This window comes from Suricata suricatta, chromosome 5 (assembly GCF_006229205.1).
Source record: "Suricata suricatta isolate VVHF042 chromosome 5, meerkat_22Aug2017_6uvM2_HiC, whole genome shotgun sequence".
NCBI classification, from domain to species: Eukaryota; Metazoa; Chordata; class Mammalia; order Carnivora; family Herpestidae; genus Suricata; species Suricata suricatta.
The window spans coordinates 132,355,636-132,374,859 of record NC_043704.1 but is presented as its reverse complement, the minus strand read 5'-3'; the positions used below and the strand labels follow the sequence as shown (position 1 = coordinate 132,374,859).

General features: G+C 38.5%; 1 protein-coding gene across 1 annotated transcript in view; it reads left to right on the top strand.

Annotated features, from left to right (window-relative positions):
- The first annotated feature begins 398 nt into the window (after nt 1-398).
- SATB1 (SATB homeobox 1) overlaps nt 399-19,224 on the top strand; it is a 77,256-nt gene continuing 58,430 nt past the window's right edge. The window contains exons 1-4 of the mRNA XM_029938769.1: nt 399-633; nt 4,322-4,498; nt 5,273-5,399; nt 6,165-6,288. Coding sequence (XP_029794629.1) covers nt 423-633; nt 4,322-4,498; nt 5,273-5,399; nt 6,165-6,288 — 639 coding nt within the window. The 5' untranslated portion in view covers nt 399-422. The remainder of the gene's footprint in view (nt 634-4,321; nt 4,499-5,272; nt 5,400-6,164; nt 6,289-19,224) is intronic.

The following is a 19,224-nucleotide window of genomic DNA, read 5'->3' as shown; positions in this document are numbered from 1 at the left end:
TCCTAATTTTTAAAAATTGAGGTGCCTAAATATGTTATTTTCTTTTTAACTACACGGGTGGTAATTGTTGATTTGCAAGTAAGCCCACTCCCCCCAACTTAGTTTCATTGGTAGGTGACAAATTGTGTTTTTATTCTAATGTGTGTTGCTACAAGTCTCCACAAATTATTTTGTTAACTTGAAGGGAAAGGTAATACTGTTATCTACAAATAGAGTAGCATCTGCCTTATATACCCGGTTAAGCAGTTTTACAGGTATGTTATATTTGTGGAGAGGAATAGCTAAGGACAAAATATTTGCTTGGTGTATCATATATAGAAAGAGAAAGAGAGAGAAAGAGAGAGGGAGAGACCCCCACCCAATTAATTATAACATGTCTTCTTTTTAAATTCTGGCAGGTGATCTTTAGAGGGTAACTGAGTATGGATCATTTGAACGAGGCAACTCAGGGGAAAGAACATTCAGAAATGTCTAACAATGTGAGCGATCCGAAGGGTCCACCAGCCAAGATTGCCCGCCTGGAGCAGAACGGGAGCCCACTAGGAAGAGGAAGGCTTGGGAGCACAGGTGCAAAAATGCAGGGAGTGCCTTTAAAACACTCGGGCCATCTGATGAAAACCAACCTTAGGAAAGGTAAATACTTGGGAGCCAAATCCTGAACCGCTGCAAGCCCTTGTGTCTATTGCTCAAGGCCACGTTGTGTGGGGGGTGGGAGAGGCAGAACATGTCTCTGTATGCCCTTTTCCTTGATTCTCTTTCTGATGTGAAATTAGCTACATTCCAAGCTGCAGTGTCCGTCTTGTTGGGAAAGTATAGGCTCTGTGCTGGAGTGCAGTGCCTGACTCTGCTCTACAGACCGGAGTCTTGGGAGGTTTTGGATGATAAGAACAGAGTTCAATATAATGGCCTCCCAGACACAAGGCTTCCATTGATAAGGTGTTGTTGTAGTAGAGGGTATGTAGGTGGCTGTTGCTTAAACTAACCCTGATTAAGAATAAGACATTTAGATTGAGTACTGCTCTGCCTTTTTCAGAGGATTACTAGCTGTTAAGTCATTTTCAGAGATAATGGGAGTCTTATGTGATACGATGGAAAAGTTTTGCAATGTCCTTTTTTGTGGTTTGTTTTATTAAGAGCAAATTTATGATTGAGCAGCGAAAAACCTGATGATCCTAGTTTTTAAATGCTTGCTCCAGTTGAGTATGTTTGATAAAGGAAGGGCAGACTTAGGCAAGTTTACCAAGGAAAGTGTGTATCCATGTGACTCCTTTCTACCAATTTTATATTAAATTGATGAAGTTCAACAACTTTTGTGTTCAGCATTGCTACTTACGTAGGTCAGTGCCTACACTGGGTATAACGTGTGTGCCTCATAATGGTCTTTATTTTGTCCCTGAAGGACTGTGTATAGGACTCAGATTTTCCTTACATTTGCGAAGCAAAGGATAAAAATGCCATCGTTTAGCAACCAAGAATATTAAGTAGGTAAAGTTAGAAGGCAGAGGAATTTCATTGTGTTTGATGCATAACATTTATCATACAATCATTTATTTTTTTCTTGGTTTGGCGAAAACAAAGAATATATTGATCCTGAAATGAACAGACACAGCAGTCCGTATTGTTAGATCTTTATCTATTAAAAATGGAAAAAGAGCACTTCAGCAAATTCTTTGGCCTCTACTCATGATTACCCTATTTATTGATTGTTTGCCAAGAATGTATGCATCTTAAGAAAGCCAGGGTAAGAGCATTAAAAATATAATTTATTATGGCTTTTCAAACTGAGTGCATTAATATTGTACTGTGAAGCACTAGGGCTCTATAAAAAAGACTTTCTGACGCCTGCAAACATATAAGTTCCATAAATTCCTAAATAGGAGATTTCAGCTGTCTCTGGTATTATGTGATATTTGCACAGCAAACTTTAATGCCAGGACAGTTTTAGACAAGGATCCTACAGACTTCACTGCTCCTTATGGCAGACGTGCTGTTTACACAGGCTCCTAAACCTTCAGCAAAAGCTTCTGAGACTGCCTCCAGGTTTAAATCATGTGGTATTTTTAGCATTCGGCAGTGACCAGTGTGCTCCCCTTTTAATGCTGGAAGGTTACGAAGTCGCTGTAGTTGGAAGTGTGGCCAAACACTCGAACGAATAACCAGACGGGTCAGAGAAGGCTCCTGCTTAGCATTACCCCCAGTATCAGGAAGGCGATGGTGACAAGTTTGCTAGAAGGTTTAGCGGCTAGAGTTGTAATTAAATGATTCTGTTACCACTTATCCGTAGTCACTTTAATTATCTATCGGGTATCTCGAAATAAAATCCAGAGTAAATCCAATATGTTTCAACAGTTTGCAGAAGCGACAGTTATTTTCATAGGTCTAAGGAGCATAGAGTAGAATACGTCTGTACCATTCTGTAAGAGGAAAAATCAATGCGTATGTTTTTGTTGTACTAACCCAACTCTTTGAAGCCATAAGAACAGGGGGAGGAGAAACCAAAGTACAGTAATTTCACTTCCTGCTCAAATGTCTTTTTTTTTTAAACGTTGCTTTCATAGTGACATATTTTTAAAATCCAGTTTAATTGTAGAAGGTTCTCAGATTGCTTCAAACAACAAAATTACTAAAGCTTTTTGGTGGTGGTGATTTTTTTTTCCATCTTATTTTTCATGTGCATAGTTTCTGTTTGACAGGTGCTAGATAAAAATTGTGACTGAGATGAGAAAGCACCGCTTAAGAAAAAGAGGTTGGATGTTTTTGTTTATTTGTGTAGGAAATTTTGCCAAAGTACCTTCAAGCCAAGGAAGAAATCACCAGTTTGCATGTTGCTATTTTTGCTGTGGTCTTCCCAAGTCTTCTTCTGATCCCTGACAGGTTCTCTCTCTGGTATAAAACAGATGAATGAATGACAAGAACATTGGCAAGCTCTGTGGCTTGTTTTTCATGCCTAGCCTGTTGGGTACCTCCGAATGAGTCTGTGAGCTTTTCTAAGTAAACCTAAAGGGGTTTATTTGTCAGAGCTAGAATCTCTAGTGAACAGTTCGCTAAGGCTTTGGTGAAGATGCACATGTAAAAAAAATGTAGCTGTTTTACTGCCAGCTTTTGTTCAGCAGAAACAAGAAAACAGAGCCTGTTGAAAGGGCATCACTGGTGTCCGTTAGATACCCCGATTTTTAGCTCTGGTTGGCGTGCACTAGAAATCTCCAGAAGTTGGTAGGACTCTCAGTCCAGGGGGCAGAGCTGGTAGAGGCATTAATGTTTGAGGACTAATTGGGGATCCTGGGTGCCCTGTTAAAGTAACCCTTGTCATCATTTATGCTAAAGACGGTACCCTCCTGGCAGTGTGCCACAGTACAGTTCAGACGCATCTGCTTTTAACCCTTTTCCGTATATCACTGGAAGTCTGACAGTGCGCTGCATAAACACCTTGAGGACTACAGTATTCCGTGATTTCAGTTTTCTAGAAGCCTCTTTGCTAACAGTGGTGTGGCCTGTGCTTATTAATCATCTGGCTACTGAGTTACTACATTGGGTTAAAGTAAATAGAGAACACATCAAATCTATGCAGATTCCTTTATCCTAATATGTCCTTATGAGGTCAGTTTCCTTTCCTCTGTCTCCTAACATGTAATAGAGATTGTTTATTTTAAGGACATGTGGTTCCTGTGATATCTTTTTAGTCAGGTAGATTAAGTGGGTAACCATAAAAATAAATCTTAATTATTGCCTTATGCTCATAGTGAAATCATGTATTTTGAACATCAGTTTGGTTGAGTTTTGTGTTTCTTTTATGGAACTGTTAAGTAAAGATCTTAAAAAGGGAAGAAAATGCTAATAATGTTAAGGTCGAAGATGATCTAGACACAAACAGGACAAGTTCAATATTAACAAAAGCATGGAGGGAGCGTGAAGGTGGGTTCTTCTGAAGACCACTATAGTGAGCTACATTTGCACACTGTATACCTCTTCCAGCAAATCAGACAAGGTACTTCTTTCTCGTCAGCATTACTATTTGATCACAAAGGTAATTCTGCATTCATTGATTTTGGAAAATACACTGTTGCTATTAAAGCAGAGCCCTGGGTACCTTAGGACCAAGTCCACATTCGATTTAAATATTTCTCTTACAACTTTAAAAAATAAAAGAATGTGTATGTTTGTGTGTGCGCCTGTTTTTCTGTGCCCTGTCTGCCTTGGAAACACAGTCTCCCCTTCTCTCGCTGTTGAGAAGATTTATTTTCACGGCTTAGTTTTTCCTCCCCCCAGAATGTGTATCTGAAGATTGTTGGTTTGCGTCTCTTTTTCTCTGTCTCTTTGATAGGAACCATGCTACCAGTTTTCTGCGTGGTGGAACATTATGAAAACGCCATTGAATATGATTGCAAAGAGGAGCATGCGGAATTTGTGTTGGTGAGAAAGGATATGCTTTTCAACCAGCTGATAGAAATGGCATTGCTGTCTCTGGGTTATTCGCATAGCTCTGCTGCCCAGGCCAAAGGTAAATAATGCATACGTGGGGTTGGAAAGACTGCTTGGCATCCTTTGTTTACTTTGCAGAGAAAGCACTGAATATTTTTATTCAAAGAACTGTAGCCTGTATGTTACATTGGTTCCTTATAGACTGTGGGTTTAAAAAATTGGCTTAATTCAGTTTGGTTTAGTTAACACACATTTTGCTCGTGTGGAATGTCGAGGTAGATTTTTTTTTTAAATTACTTCAGCTGAATCATTAGTATGCTTATTGACCTTAATAATCTGCTCCACTGAGGACCCACAAGGAAGTGAGGAGCGTATTTGAGCAGATGGACTGTTGAGAGTCAATTTGCATTTATGACTGAATATCTAGTTCTGTTTCTTTTATTCTGTTTCTGATGGTTTTATGGGCTGTAAAGTATTTTTCAATGCTGATTCCCATTGCAATAGAGAATCTTATCTAAATCGTAAAGCCATTTAGAACTGGTTCAGCTATGTCTTATTAGAACTTCCTGTAAGTTAAGAAAATGTGGCCTATCCATAGGTTTTATTGATGGGGTTTTATTTCCAAAATAATAAACAACCCTTCAGTCATTTACATAATTTTACAATTTGGAAAGCTAAGCTGTGAATATTTTCATTGACCTGCCTTTTAGAGGGAAGGGAATCATTCAAACAGAAACCACAATATTGCTTGTGGTGGGGGCAGTGTAAAAAACACGGATGACGACAGTCTCCTACTAGAAATATTATCTGACGGGTAAAATATCTAGTGACATGTTCTCTTTATCTGGAATAGGGCTGATCCAGGTTGGAAAGTGGAATCCAGTTCCACTGTCGTATGTGACAGACGCTCCTGATGCTACGGTAGCAGATATGCTTCAAGACGTGTATCATGTGGTCACACTGAAAATTCAGTTACACAGGTGAGTCAGGACAGCAGTTCTAGGGCAGAGCGCATTCCATGCCTGCTCTTTGGAAATAAAGCATCTCCGGTCAGCCTTTGATTTGTATTTACCGTGTGCTTCAGAAAGGTAAATCTAAATTGATTTCATTGTTTTGCCCCTTCTGCTTTATTTTCCTCACTTCAGTGTATATTTAAAAGCAGCTCCTCCCCACCCCAAATTTGTAGGTTTTATGCAGGATATCAAAAGACAAGACTTTTTATATTTAGTCAATTAAATGATGCATTATAAGAAGGCATTTTACATAAAGTTTACTTAAGAGAAAAATATTTTTGCATATCATGAACAGTGCCATCTGTGTACATTTTGTGAAAGAATGCCTTATTCACTATTGCCGCAATCGCATTTATTTATATATATATATTTTTACCATTTTAATTCGTATGAACAGAGTTACGAAAGGAAAATGGTTAATACGTTAATGCTTTTCACGACGGCTCGTGAGAAAGCAGTACACCTTAAATTGTCTTCCCAAGCGCATCAGAGCAGGAAGGTAGAAGTAACATGAAAAAATAGCCACCACAGGCAGCTGATGTATAATTCATGCATCGATACAGCAGATGTGTTGTATGAAGTAATTAACTAATCGGAACAATCAGGAGACCGAGAGCAATCTCCAGATGCATCTGTTTGATGCGCAAAATGAAATCTGTCTGTCTTAAAGGAATGTTCTGCAGCGGGATGCAATCTTGTAATAATCCCCTTTCTAATCTATGTCTCAAATAGTTGCCCCAAACTAGAAGACTTACCTCCCGAGCAGTGGTCGCACACCACAGTAAGGAACGCTCTGAAGGACTTACTGAAAGACATGAATCAGAGTTCGTTGGCCAAGGAGTGCCCCCTTTCACAGGTACTTGGCATAGCATGTACTAAATAATAAGCCAGCATGGGCAGCCCTGATGTGAGGTGTGATGGGGCTCCACCGTCTGAAGCAACTGGTATCTGTCACATTTGCAAAGTGACTTCACCACTGGTGCCTTGAAACAATATGCCTGATGTATTCTGGACAGAAGCCTTTATGCTTTTTCTCCCTTGCGTTAAAGAGTGAAGGAAAAACAGCTCAGCAGAAGACTGTGCTAGCTTGTTTCTAGATTCCTCTTCTGAGGGCTCTGAGCATGGAAACCACTTTCTCCCGAGTGTCCTTATGTAAGAGTCAAGGCTGTATAACCTCCAGTAACCTTTGGTGAGGGCGAGTGGTGGTGTGAGTGTTCATGGGAAATTTCGCCATGCTACCTCAATAAAAAAAAAAAAAAAGTACAGTTTTGAGATGTTTTATCTATTAACAAAAAAAATGAGTAAAAAAGCATTTAGTGTAAACCATTATAAAAATACAAAGTTTCTTCCCTGTAACTAAAGGTTGAGTAGTTGTTGGGATTTTTGTCACCGGTTTTGTGGCCTTGGTTTCCTTGTTTTGCTTTGTTTTTTGGTAGAATTCTATTTTGTCCTCTGAGATTCCTGTCATGTGGCCAGAGATTCTTGAAATGAGATTTATCATTATTGTATTTGATATTTTAGAATGAATTTTGGTGAAGCGTCACTAAAACTAGATGGAGACTGCCCCCTTTTCTAAATTTCAAGCCAAACATCAGTTTTGACAATGCTCAGCTGATCTCACATAGGAAGGGGTGCTCTGAACCCGCTCTTCATGGTCTGCTAGTGTAGTCACTACGTGATTGTGTTAGGACGCCACCCCTCAGTGTCAGACCCAACGTGAGGCCATCCAGTGATACGGTGTGGTTCAAGTATGATCTAATGGAAGTTTTACCTCATATTGACGTTTTTCTTTTCTTTCAAGTTCAAAATGTAATTCTGAGTGTTAGTCTGTCAGTCACTTGAATGTGAACCATATGACTCTACTATGAACATTTCTGCTGTTGAGATTTTCTCAAAACATATTTCCAGTGTGATGCTCGTGAGGGTACTGGTATCTTCAGAAGGGAACGTGTGGGCTTTTGTGCTACTGTTTTATGGAAACTCCATGTATCTCCAGTTTGATGCATTACAGTCCATCAGCCTTACTTTGATACTTGTTAGCATTTCTAGGAATGAAGCAATGAATTAAACTTATAATTAATTATGGCTTTCTATATCCTTTTAAGGTAAGCTGTAGCCATAGGTAAAATGTTTTTTATATTGCAAGTGTCAATTTCTTGCAATTCAGGGCAAATTCTTTTTGTCATTTTAGCTTATTTCCTTCTATCTTCTCTCTCTCACCCTTGGAGGAGAGAGGATGTAAATTTATAACCATCGAATAAAAGTAATTTAAATTAATTAAACACAGTTAAATCAATAGGATGATATAATGAAGCAGGTGACTCTTACATCTGGGACTTTGGGTTTTGCAGACAACTCCAGATAATATGTCACTTGGTTATTAGCATCCGAGAATTTGAAATGTCCTAGAAATAAACTTTTTTGAAATTCATAGTTAAACATGCGTAGCCCCAGTATAGGAATGTCATGTATCTACGTGTTGCTAAGTGTCCCATTGATTTTGGATGGGAGTTCAGGCCAAGATTTAAGGCATTTTCTGTGAGCTGGAGAAGGGGATGCTATACAAGTGTTTATTGATAGAAGCAGTGAGAACTAATTGTTAAATGACATCAGCATTCAGCCAGTAAACTCCACCTCACTATAGCTTATAAATATAATTGTGAATTTACTTAATGTTATCATGGGAAATGAATTGAATACAGACAATTATAACATTAAACAGAATGACAGAATGAAATCCGGGGCTTGGTTTTGGTGCATTTGTGTAGAGAAGCCTTTCGAAGAACACGTGGCGTGTGTGCAGGTTGGAGACCCTGCTGTGAGCATGAAGTGCTGAACCTGGGCTCTGACTTCAACGTCAGCTGTGATTACAGTTGTCCTCTCTTCAAAAATATCTTGTGAAAAAACTATGCGTAATTTACCAATGGCAACAGATACTTGAGATTAATGTTTAGTATCATGGGGAAAACCTGTTCTTTCCATGAGGGAGAGATTTTCTGCTCTGCGGCTGCATCTTTTCTTTCTTTCTCTAGAACGAGTCCACGACTCTTAATACTTAATGCGGGACGTTGTAATAATGAACTGTTTTCCATTTGCTTCTTTTTTCTTTTCTTTTCTGTCGTAAGTTAGGAAAGAAGAGAAAACCAGGCTCTGTAAGGCCTTAGCCCAAAATATATGCTGACCTTGGCAAAACTACTCTCTCTCCCCTGTGGCTGAGATACAGTGATGAAGGTGGCATTGTGAAAATGCCTTGCAAGTAAACACTACCTCAGTCTTACACAAAACGGAACCTAACGTGAAGAAATGCTCAGTGTTGAGACTTGTTTGCACCCCCCGCCCACCGCCGCTCATGGAGTTTTGATCTATTCGTTTGAGAATTTTGAGCCTACTGTCTAGCATACACATTTTGCTGTACCTTAGAGTTTTGTTGAATATGATAAAATAGCAACTATAGCTATCGGGCCCCTTAATATTGGCTTAGCAACGTGTCCACCCTATGGACCCTAGTTTGACCCCCTTTCCAGAGTAGAGGCCGGGAGGGGAAACCAGTGGGTATCCAGCAGGCATGTGCTTGGGGTGCCTGAGAAGCTCTTCCTCCAGTGCTCTCTGGAGGATTACCCCACACTTGCTAGACAGATGTCCTTGGAGTATTAGAACTCCATTTGTATCCTACGCAGGCTCCTCCTTGGACAGATGACGAGGCCAGGGATCCTAGAGGTTAAAGTCAGATTGCTGGTTAGTGACAAAAAGTCCTTTCCCAAGGATAAATTTTGGAGTGTGTTGATTTTAAAATGCACACTTATGTTTTCGTGCAGTAATGTCTGATAATATTTGCAGGGTTTTCTCCAGCTGCAGAAATTCTATAAGGGTATATGTGGTTTGACTTATAACTACGCCTTTACTTCTGTTACTGCTTTCCTAAATCATGAATCTGCCCAAGTAGATTGACATCCATCTATTAAGGTTTTGTACCACGTGTTTATTTTTGTAAAATCATGCTAAGATGCAAACACTTAGCTCCTTATGGAGCCCAAGTTGGTCGCTTTCTCGTTACTCTTAGTTTTTTTCGGTGGATGTGGTTGGATAAGGTGGGTGTTGTGTTCTGAACTGCAAGTAAGAAAGAATTAATCTGGCTTGGGAACAAGAAAGCCCTTGGTCATAAGAACAGTGAGTGTATGGATTCAGGAGGTAAATGGGAAGTTAAAGGGAAGTGAACATTTTGATTTACAATAAAACATTTCATATTCACTTTAGTTTTCCCTGAAGTTTCAGAAATTGAACTTGAGCACTGGATAAATATATATACATTCAGTACAAGGATAGATTCATTTGTTAAAAGGTCAGTGATTATCTCTCCCAGCCTAACTAACCTCCTTCTCCTAACAACATTTAGGTCAGAGATTCCTGAGAAATTTTAATCTGATACATGCATTTTTACCACCCCTACCGCACCATACGTGCACACGAACGCACACACGCTTACACATCGCAACTTCCACATTGTTAAGGGACTGGGTCCCTCTCTATTTCATTTCTCACCTGAAGATAAGCAGCTCCAGGCACAAGTCCTATACGAAGTAGGTGAAAATTATCATTTTTATTTTCAAGTAGCAAAATACACACAAAGTATATTTAAGTTTGAAGGTTTCATTTAGAAGTTGTATCGAATAAAGTCATTTTTCCTTTTCCTGACAGCATGTAAGGATCTAATATGTGTCCAACGTTTTATTAGGTATTAGCAGAACAGGTAAGCCACCCTGCCCTCCTGAAGCTTACCGTGACCATTTACCCATGCTGGTTCTGTGAAACTTGACAGTCACTGCCATAAGCATTTAATAGACCTCTGTGCTGAGTTGATTTTCAGTCTATTTGGTGCATAACACCAGAGCAGCAATGTAAAATCCCTTATCAGTTATACTGTAAATACATGTTTTTTAAACTGTGCTTTTGCATTGTTGTTTCATAATTTTTAGACCGAAATGACATTTCTGAAAAATTTTTAAATAAACATTAAACAATCACTCTCTAGAGGGAGCAACTTCGGCTCAGGTCATGATCTCGTGGTCAGTGAGTTCGAGCCCCACATCGGGCTCTGTGCTGACAGCCTGGAGCCTGCTGCAGATTCTGTGTCTCCCTCTCTCTCTGCCCATCCTCCACTCATAGTCTGTGTCTTTCTCTCTCTCAAATAAATAATAAATACTTAAAATAAAAAAAGTATTCTCTAGAGAGCATCCAACATCAATATTCATATATTATATTTCATCTGAGAGTCTAACCCTATGAAATTTATTCACATGTTCACATACTTAACTCATTCAAAACTATGTATTGACAGTGTGCTGTGTGGGAGGCTTCCTATTTTCTACGTATAATGAGGATGAAATAATAATTTTTATTTAGTGCTTTTGATGTAGGTTGGGCAAGTCTATAACCCTAAGCAGAATATAGTTTGTATCCTACTCGCTGTAGAGGAAGCTAAGAAACCTGAGAGAGAGAGAGAGAGAGAGAGAGGGAGAGAGAGAGAGAGAGAGAGTGAGTTTAAGTAAGTCTCATGGTTACAGAGCTGCTACAGCAAAGGGGAGAGAATTCACACCCAGACCCTGTGAGCTTAACCAAATATCCTTCTTGGTCATATATAGATGAAGGTCTTTTTTTAAGGCTTTCTCAAATTAATTTGATGTGTTTTATAAAATACTTCCTTTTCCCTGAAATACTGAGAACTACTGAACAGTTCTCCAATTGCATTTATACTCATTGCTGAAATTTTGCTTCGGCAGATGTGTTTTTGATTTTGTTGTTTGCACATGGACTTGCTTTGAAAGTCTTCTCGTTTCATGCCCCTAGTTTTGAAGTGAGGAGGGTAGTTTAGACCACGGGGACTAACTTCTGGGCTAGCCCCGTGTTTGGGAGGTTCCAAAAGGTTTGTGTTTAACAGCTCTGTGGCAGTCACTGCCTCCCCCACCCTGTCACATCAGTAGGTGTAATTGAGCTAATAGCCCTTTATTTTGAACCCCAAGACAGTGTTAGGCATTTGCATTGGAGACAGTGGTCACTTGAATTTCTTGAGTCTATTTGCAAGTATAGATCTTCCTCAGCCACTGGCCTGGTATGATGGATGAGGCTATAACTGGCCAACTCTACTTAAAAATAGAGCATTTCCTGTTGGAGATGTGCTTGTAGAATTCTGTACTTGCCCCTTCCTGATATAATCCATAAATCTTGTTAGATACAAAAACTTTTTTAAATTCGAAGACTTTTCCCAGTCCTTATGGTACTGACCATGGGAATCCACAGTTATGAACATCTGCTTTGCCAGGCACGGAAGTACTTGATGCTGATTGGATTTTACTACCATTTTCAGCAATTGTATTAATGGCGAGATTCATAAAGGAAATGGGAAGCCAGTCTTATATGGGTAGTAGTGTGAATTGCTACTTATTTTTTCTGCCTCCCTTTTTGAACCAGTTATTCTTCATTCTCTTTGAACTTAGTTTATCTGCTTTGTGTTAATATTATAATAGATAGAATTTACAATAGAAGAAGAAAAATGTGCTCTACCTCGCAAGTGTTCCTTTCTGACTCTCAAAGCGCAGGCTCATTTTTAGCTGACTTAGATACATAAGGATTTTACTGTAGCTTGATGTTAGCTCTCTGTAACCTTTCCGATATATTAATCAAAAAAGCCAAACTTAATAAAGCATCTAACTTAAAATGAATTGATCTCAAATATTTTATAGCTGCTATCTTTTCACAATAGTAAAACATAAAAGAGTTTAAGCCATGCCAGTTTAGAGAGTGCTTAGCGATGTGTAAGTACTTCATTTTCACTTAATAGATTTTTACCTGTGCTTTGTTTTAGATCTGAACAGGTTTCCTTTGACCTCAAAATCACTAATGCAGGGAAAATTACCATATCATGAGAGCGTTCCCCGTTTTTTTTTTTTTTTCTGACTTGCAGAATAATAAATACTGCCAAGGTTGAGGAATAGGGCTGGCCTGGAAAAATCCTATGCAGTGCTATTTTCTAATTATTATTTTTTAAGTTAACCAAATCATGCTAATCAATCTGATTTTCTTGCGAAAACAGAGCTAGTGTTAGAGTGCTTTTTGAGTGTCTTTTTTCACAACTACTACTTAAATATCAAGTTGGGCTCTTTCTGGACTTGCTTCTGAAACCTGCTTTATTTCATGTCTGATTTGGCCAAACAGACTCGTAAACAAATAAACAAAAGACCTTAAATTCAGAATAATCAAAACAAACAGATATATGCACCCAATTTTTTTTTCCTGTTTCATTGGAAACTGCATAATCATAACGTGCTCCGAGTATAAAAAACATAAGAGAGGCTTTAACATAACAGGAGAGAGCCCCAGCTCGGCTCTGCAGCTCATTGCCAGTTGAAGTAAGGAACGCTCCGGCTGTTGGGACTTTTAAATCTAGACTTAAAAGTTATTTGTTCTGTTTAGCATTTTTAAAACGATTCTATTAGGAATTGTATGTGCTTCAGTTTTAATTTTAACTCATAATGATTGTAAAGCACCCTGGGATGCTTGCATGAAGGGCGCTTCAGAAATGTAAGATTGTACTGTGCTCTAATATGCAGTGTTATTATGGGGTGCTGGAGGTTCATCGTGGACAGTTCATAGGGTTGCAGCATTCCTCATGGTAGGGAAGGTAGCTGACATCCTTCAGGCATCCTTTGGTAGTCTTTTTTTTTCCCTTTCATTTTTACTCTAAAACTTTATCTTCTTTAGCCATCACTTTTTTCTTTACTTTCTTCTTTAAAAAAAAATATTATCTTTTACTGCAATATTTTCCCATTAAAATGCTAATCTAATTTAGTTTACTCAGAGGGGTTAAAGATGCAAACCAGATGATAGGTTGAAAGTTAAGAAAAGATGAACGCTTCTTTAGCACCCAGAGATCACATTTTTACATCATCCTTGGGTACCACTGATTATCCTAGGCTTGTCCCTTTTCTACTGTCAATCTAGCATTATTCCCAGGCAATTAAAAAATGTGAAGCTACCTGAAACAAGTAGTAAGTTTATGAAACAACACAATAGAATTTCCAGAGGTGTATTGAAACTCCTGGGTTATGATGTCATAGGACAGAGCCTAATTTCGGTTTCTTTTTATTTCTTAATGGAACTATTTCTTCATGTGATGTATTTCTTCAGCAACTTCATTCTGTCACTTTTTATGTGAGTCTTTGTGTGTCATTGCTCTTTGCCATCACTTTAATTAGTGAGCTTGTACCATTCATTACCTAGGAGTCAAAAGAATGTGAGCTCTGTCATTACTAGCTCTGTCAGCTCTGGGAGGTGACTCTCCATGCCTCAATTTCCTCATCTATAAAGCAGGAAGGTAATAGCACGAATTTTTCAGGATTCTTATGAGAATTACGTGAAATAATGCTTGTTAAACATTTAGAACATTTCTCAGTACTAAAGTGTACAATAACTTTGGCTGTTTTTCTACAACATGATGATTGAGAGGTTGAACTTACACGGGGGGATGCTTATAGTCATCTAAGGAACTTCTGCTCCGTGGAAGATTTTGATGCCGACTCTTGATGGAAACAACCAAAAATTTCTCAGGTGTGGAAAGATCAAAGGACCATATTATAGTCCATTTTCACCTGTGAGGGACACTTTTAGCATCATCCTATAAAGTTCCCACGTATTTTAAAATGGAAGTGGGGGAAGGCTCAAACCTTGCACTTTAAATGAGTCCATTTGCAAGTGAAGCAAATAAGGTACCTTAGATTGCACAGTGTCCAAAAGGCATGCAGATGCCTCGGGGGACCATCCTCTGGGTGGAGCTCGTCCGGTGGTGTTTGGTGAATTCCTCTCACCCCCCTCCCTGCATGCGGGGGCTCCGTCCTGCCCCTGGGCACCTGTCAGAGTACTCTCCACGCTGTTCTGAAGTTATCTGCAGACTAACTAGGCTCAACTTACATTGTGATTAACTGTCATGTAGGGCCTAAGTTTGATTCATCATCACAGTTGTAAGTCCTGGCACACAGTAGGACCTCAGGAATGTTTGTGAAGCTGAAACAGCCTCACAGGATTTTTGCCATGTTAATTTCATGAACCAATAAACTATGTCAGTTTTATTAGTAGTATTTTATTGATACTCTAATGTGTAATATCCTACTGTACAAAATCTTTTTTCTGTTTTACTTCTGAATTTTTAGTTTATCTAAAATGAGAGCAAATTTTGAATTTTTCTGTAAGGAAACCTACTGATACTCCAAGTTGCCTTGTATTTTTTCTTCTGTTATAATGTTCTTGAATATATGTACAAATGGACATGTTTGTAAGCAGAACAGTGGTCTTGGAGATACAAGGGACCCAGAGATATAAAATATGCTGCAGAAGATCTAATCATATTTCACTGTTAAGCACAGCCTTTTCACAATATCTTTGTATGCGTGTCTAAAATTTTTCTTCCATAATCGAACGTGTATTTCAGCATGGCTAACACTTCTCATTTTGGTTCAATTGTGTTATATTTGAAATCCATGCTTTTTTACTGTTAGTTCCATTTGTCCATTTCTCATATTTAAAAATAATGTAAAGAAGGAAAATGTCATTAGCAGTGTCAATTGATTTATCTTCAAAGATGCTGATGCTGCCAACATAGAAATGCTAACGGTCAGTACCACCCCATATGGGCTCACAATGTCCATTCCTGAGTTGATGGTCTAAAGTCCACATTTGGCATTGGAGATTGTTTAGGGCTATAAACACATAATGTGGAAAAGTCCTCCGTATAAAGGCCCAGAATCACCTGAATTTAGGGAGAGCTGCAAGTGTAGATAACCATTCAGCCATTCCAGAACAGGCCTTGGGGACTCAGTTTGTCCATCCCTCTGCCTCAGCACCAGCTGAGCCTGGAGCACATACCTCCAGTGATGGACAGGACACATTTTCTCTTGATGTCCAACCTGTGCAACATTTTTGCCATTTCACTATTACTCCTAAAGAGGTGATTACCAGAATACGGCAGTTTCCAAAACTGTGAGGCATTTTCATAATATTGATAAAGGCGAGCCAGATTAATTTGATTTTCCTCTGTGACCTAATCCAGAGGTGACATTGGTTTATATTTGTTGAGCAGACACGGAAAGTCTTGGTTAACAACTAACAGTCACTAAAAAACACAGAAATGAAGGGCATGATTTAGCCCTTTGTCTCCTGAGAAATCTTGGATCAGATATGAAGGGATCCACAGACTCTGTGATGGGCATCTGAGGATTTGTGCAGACCCCGAAATGTTAAGTCACTTTTGGGAGTGTATGTAGAGAGACCCTTCACAGGTTTCATGAGATTCCCAAAGAGAGGTTTGTGGTTCCATAAAAAGCTAAACTCTAGATTGTCTTTTCTCCCCAAGTTTTAGGCAGTATGGCTTAAAAATCTTCATAGCGTTCATATGAAGAAGGAATGCAGAGAAGGAATATAAAATCTGTAAGGAGTTACAGAGCCTAATTCTAGTACAGTTGACCTTTCAACAACACAGGGTTAGGGAACCGACCCCCTACACAGTCGAAAATCCACATATAACTTTTGACTTCTTAAAAACTTAACTGCTAACAGCCTGTTATTGACCAGTAGCCCTCTAGATAACATAAAAGCTACAAATTTTGTTATGTTACATGTATTATATACTGTATTCTTACAATAAAGGAAGCTAGAGGAAAGAAAATATTGTTAAAGTCATAAAGAAGAGAATATACATTACAGTACTGTACTGTAAAAAAGTCTTCATATAAATGGACCCATGCATTTCTGCAGTTCAAACCTATGTTGGGCAAAGGTCCACTGTATTTATTTTGAAAAAATGGATTCTAACTACTTCAGTCCCTTTATTCTGTGGCTTAAAGTTTTTCAGAATGCTTTCTTTAGGACCCCTGGCATGTAACACAAATTTCCTATTTTTTCTTGTGCTGTGTCTAAGTACAGATGTTTGAAATTTTAATCTCCATAGAGGATGAGAGATTTAACGACACAAGGACCGTCAGAGAAAGAATAAGCAAGCATTCCTCAAATTTCCAAGTTGGTGCAGAGTGCTTAAAATTCAGAATCTTAGGAAACAGTTTTTGCTATAAAATAAGTCATTAGGTTCAGATTAATTTAATGAAAAGCTCGTGCAAATTCTATTTGGAGTAGGATAATGTTTAATTTATAATGCTGGGTGTATTTTTAATAATCACATCATAAATAAGAAACCAGAGGACTTTAACCTTCCTAAAAATGTCCTGTAGTTGGGACATTTGCAGTGAATGCCTGTGAATGACCGCTGTGTATGACAGGGGAAACTTCTTAAGTCCTTGAAGAAGACCCTGTCGGACCTCTGTTTGGGAATACAGGTAGATTTCATGGGCTCGGAAAGCCTTCAGAAGGGACCCTGGAGGTTATCTAATTCAGTCCCCTTCATGTTGCAGTTGAACAAACGTAAGCCGCTGTGCAATTAATTTGAAATATTACATACCCTCGGTCATAATACACTCTTTAACAAATATTTTCTCATTTAAGCTCTTTACTAATGTATTCAATTGGTTTGCATAAGAAGGTTTCAATATGGTAAAAATGTCTAGAATAGGTACTTCTACAAAACGATAGGAGACAATCTGGTCAAAAGTCAGTATCTGGGCCTTAGGTAAAATTACTTTATGTGGAAAAACCATATGAACTGTGAACAAGCATTTTCTTTGACATTATGAATTGAGTGTTTAAATCATTAACTAAAATTTCTGTGCTTTGAAATGGTCACATTTTCATCTTTAGGAAACGCCAGAAAATTAAACAAGATTCGGAGGTGTTCTCTTGGCGCTTCCTTTCGTATTGGAGCTGTGTGCAGAGAGCCCATTTTTAGCAAGATACAAGGGTTACTTTCTGTGAAAATGCCATTTTCAGGCACTGGAATTGATCAAGATGGCAAGAGCCATAACTATGACAACTGGAGTTTAAGTAAAATTTATAAGTGATTAGTCTCTTCTCAACAAATTGAGATTCCGAATATGCCCCAGTTGTATCTCCCAAGAGAATGGCTTAGACAGCAATAGAGGATCCAGAGGGAAAGATTTGGGGAACATAAGCTAACATGCACAAACAGTGTCTTACACTTAGAAATCCTGCCATTTGCTTCTCATAAATTCAAGCCCATTTCCCTTCCTTCCTTCCCACCCCCAAATACCAGATGGGGGACTACCTGTTAATTTTCAACAAATTTGTTCCATGTCACCATCTCATATGATGCCTTTTAGAACTCGTTTGTAGGATTTTATATCCTTTGGGATTAAAAGAAAACTCTATTTGCTGAGAATTTCTATTAAAATCGTATTTGAACATGGAGTTGATTCCATCTGATCCAGAATTAAAGTTTGACCTTTGAGTTTTTCACATGCGTATGAAAAACCGCTGCGAGATTCAGACCATAGGCAGACAGGACATAGAGAGGAGGGACATCAGAGTATATGAAGTTACACTTCTCAAAAAATAAAAATGTAAAAGAATAGGGAGCCAGCAGTTTGACAGATTGTTCAGTAAATGCTCATTTTATTGAAAATTATAAAAAGGTGCTTAATGCATCTGTGCCATTAATACAATACATAAAAAGGTTACTGTCAAGATTAGCGTTCCAGTCCTGAAAATTAACTGTAGGGTTTTACGCATCACTTTGCATCGGCTGAGAAGTTAAAGGTTGTTGTGTATACGTTTGACATGCGCGGACATTTATTTCAGAAAACAATTATTTTAGACTTTATGCCAAAGACATCAGCAGGAATGTGCTTTCATTTAACACATGGACATAGCAGATACATGTTCCAGACAAGGTAGAACCATGAAAATCGCCTTCAAGAATTCAACCTGGGCTTGATTATTTCCCTTGCCGTCTCTGGAGTATTCCAATTCAAAACATACATTCCTTCCTACAGAAAAAGATATTCAGATTCCTTAGTTGAAATTAATTAGCATTCAGAAACCAGATAGCATGTTTTTGGGTATTCATGAGATCTCTGTTTGAAAAAAATGTTTTTAACTTGTAGAAATGTGTTGCAACACACAGATGGGAAGAAAAAGAAAAAAAAATCTCTTTAGCAAGCACTGTGTGTAAAAGGAATATTACATTTTGCACGCTCCTGATTGCTCTGTGTAAACAGTTTTTGACATCTGTCTTTATAGTTTTCGAGGAGAGGAAGACTTTGTTAAAAGAATCATTTTTATACAGCAGCCACCATTTCAGTCTTGCTTTACCTGTATTATGAAAGCAGATGGTCTGCATGTCTTTTGAATATTTATAACTATCAAAAACAATCTCTTGCTATTCACCCTTAGGCTTATGAGATGTCAGGACTGTTCTGGTTGAAAAAAATCATCCTGGGTGTTTACAGAAAGAGGATTACATTAAGCTGAAATGACTATACATTTTCCAGTTTAATATTTGTCCATCAGCTGTTTAATCGTATTTAGATAATTGTGTAAATAAGATGTTGTAGCCTTTGCCCTCTCTGCTGATGGAGCCTGAAAGCTTTAAACGTGGGTGAACCACCATTTTGTAGATGCTCTTGCTACCTCCTCCCACCTCAGTAAAACCATCAGCAAGTCTTTAATAAGTTTTGATCACGATATCACAGTCCTGTTTAAAAAAAAAAAAAGGTAGTGCACAAAAAGTCAGTATGGAGATCAGATGAAATGCGAGGGAGCTGCTGGCTTCCGGGACAGGCTGTTTAGTTTATTAGAGTATATCGTAATATGCAAATACGGTACAGCACGTCAATTACCC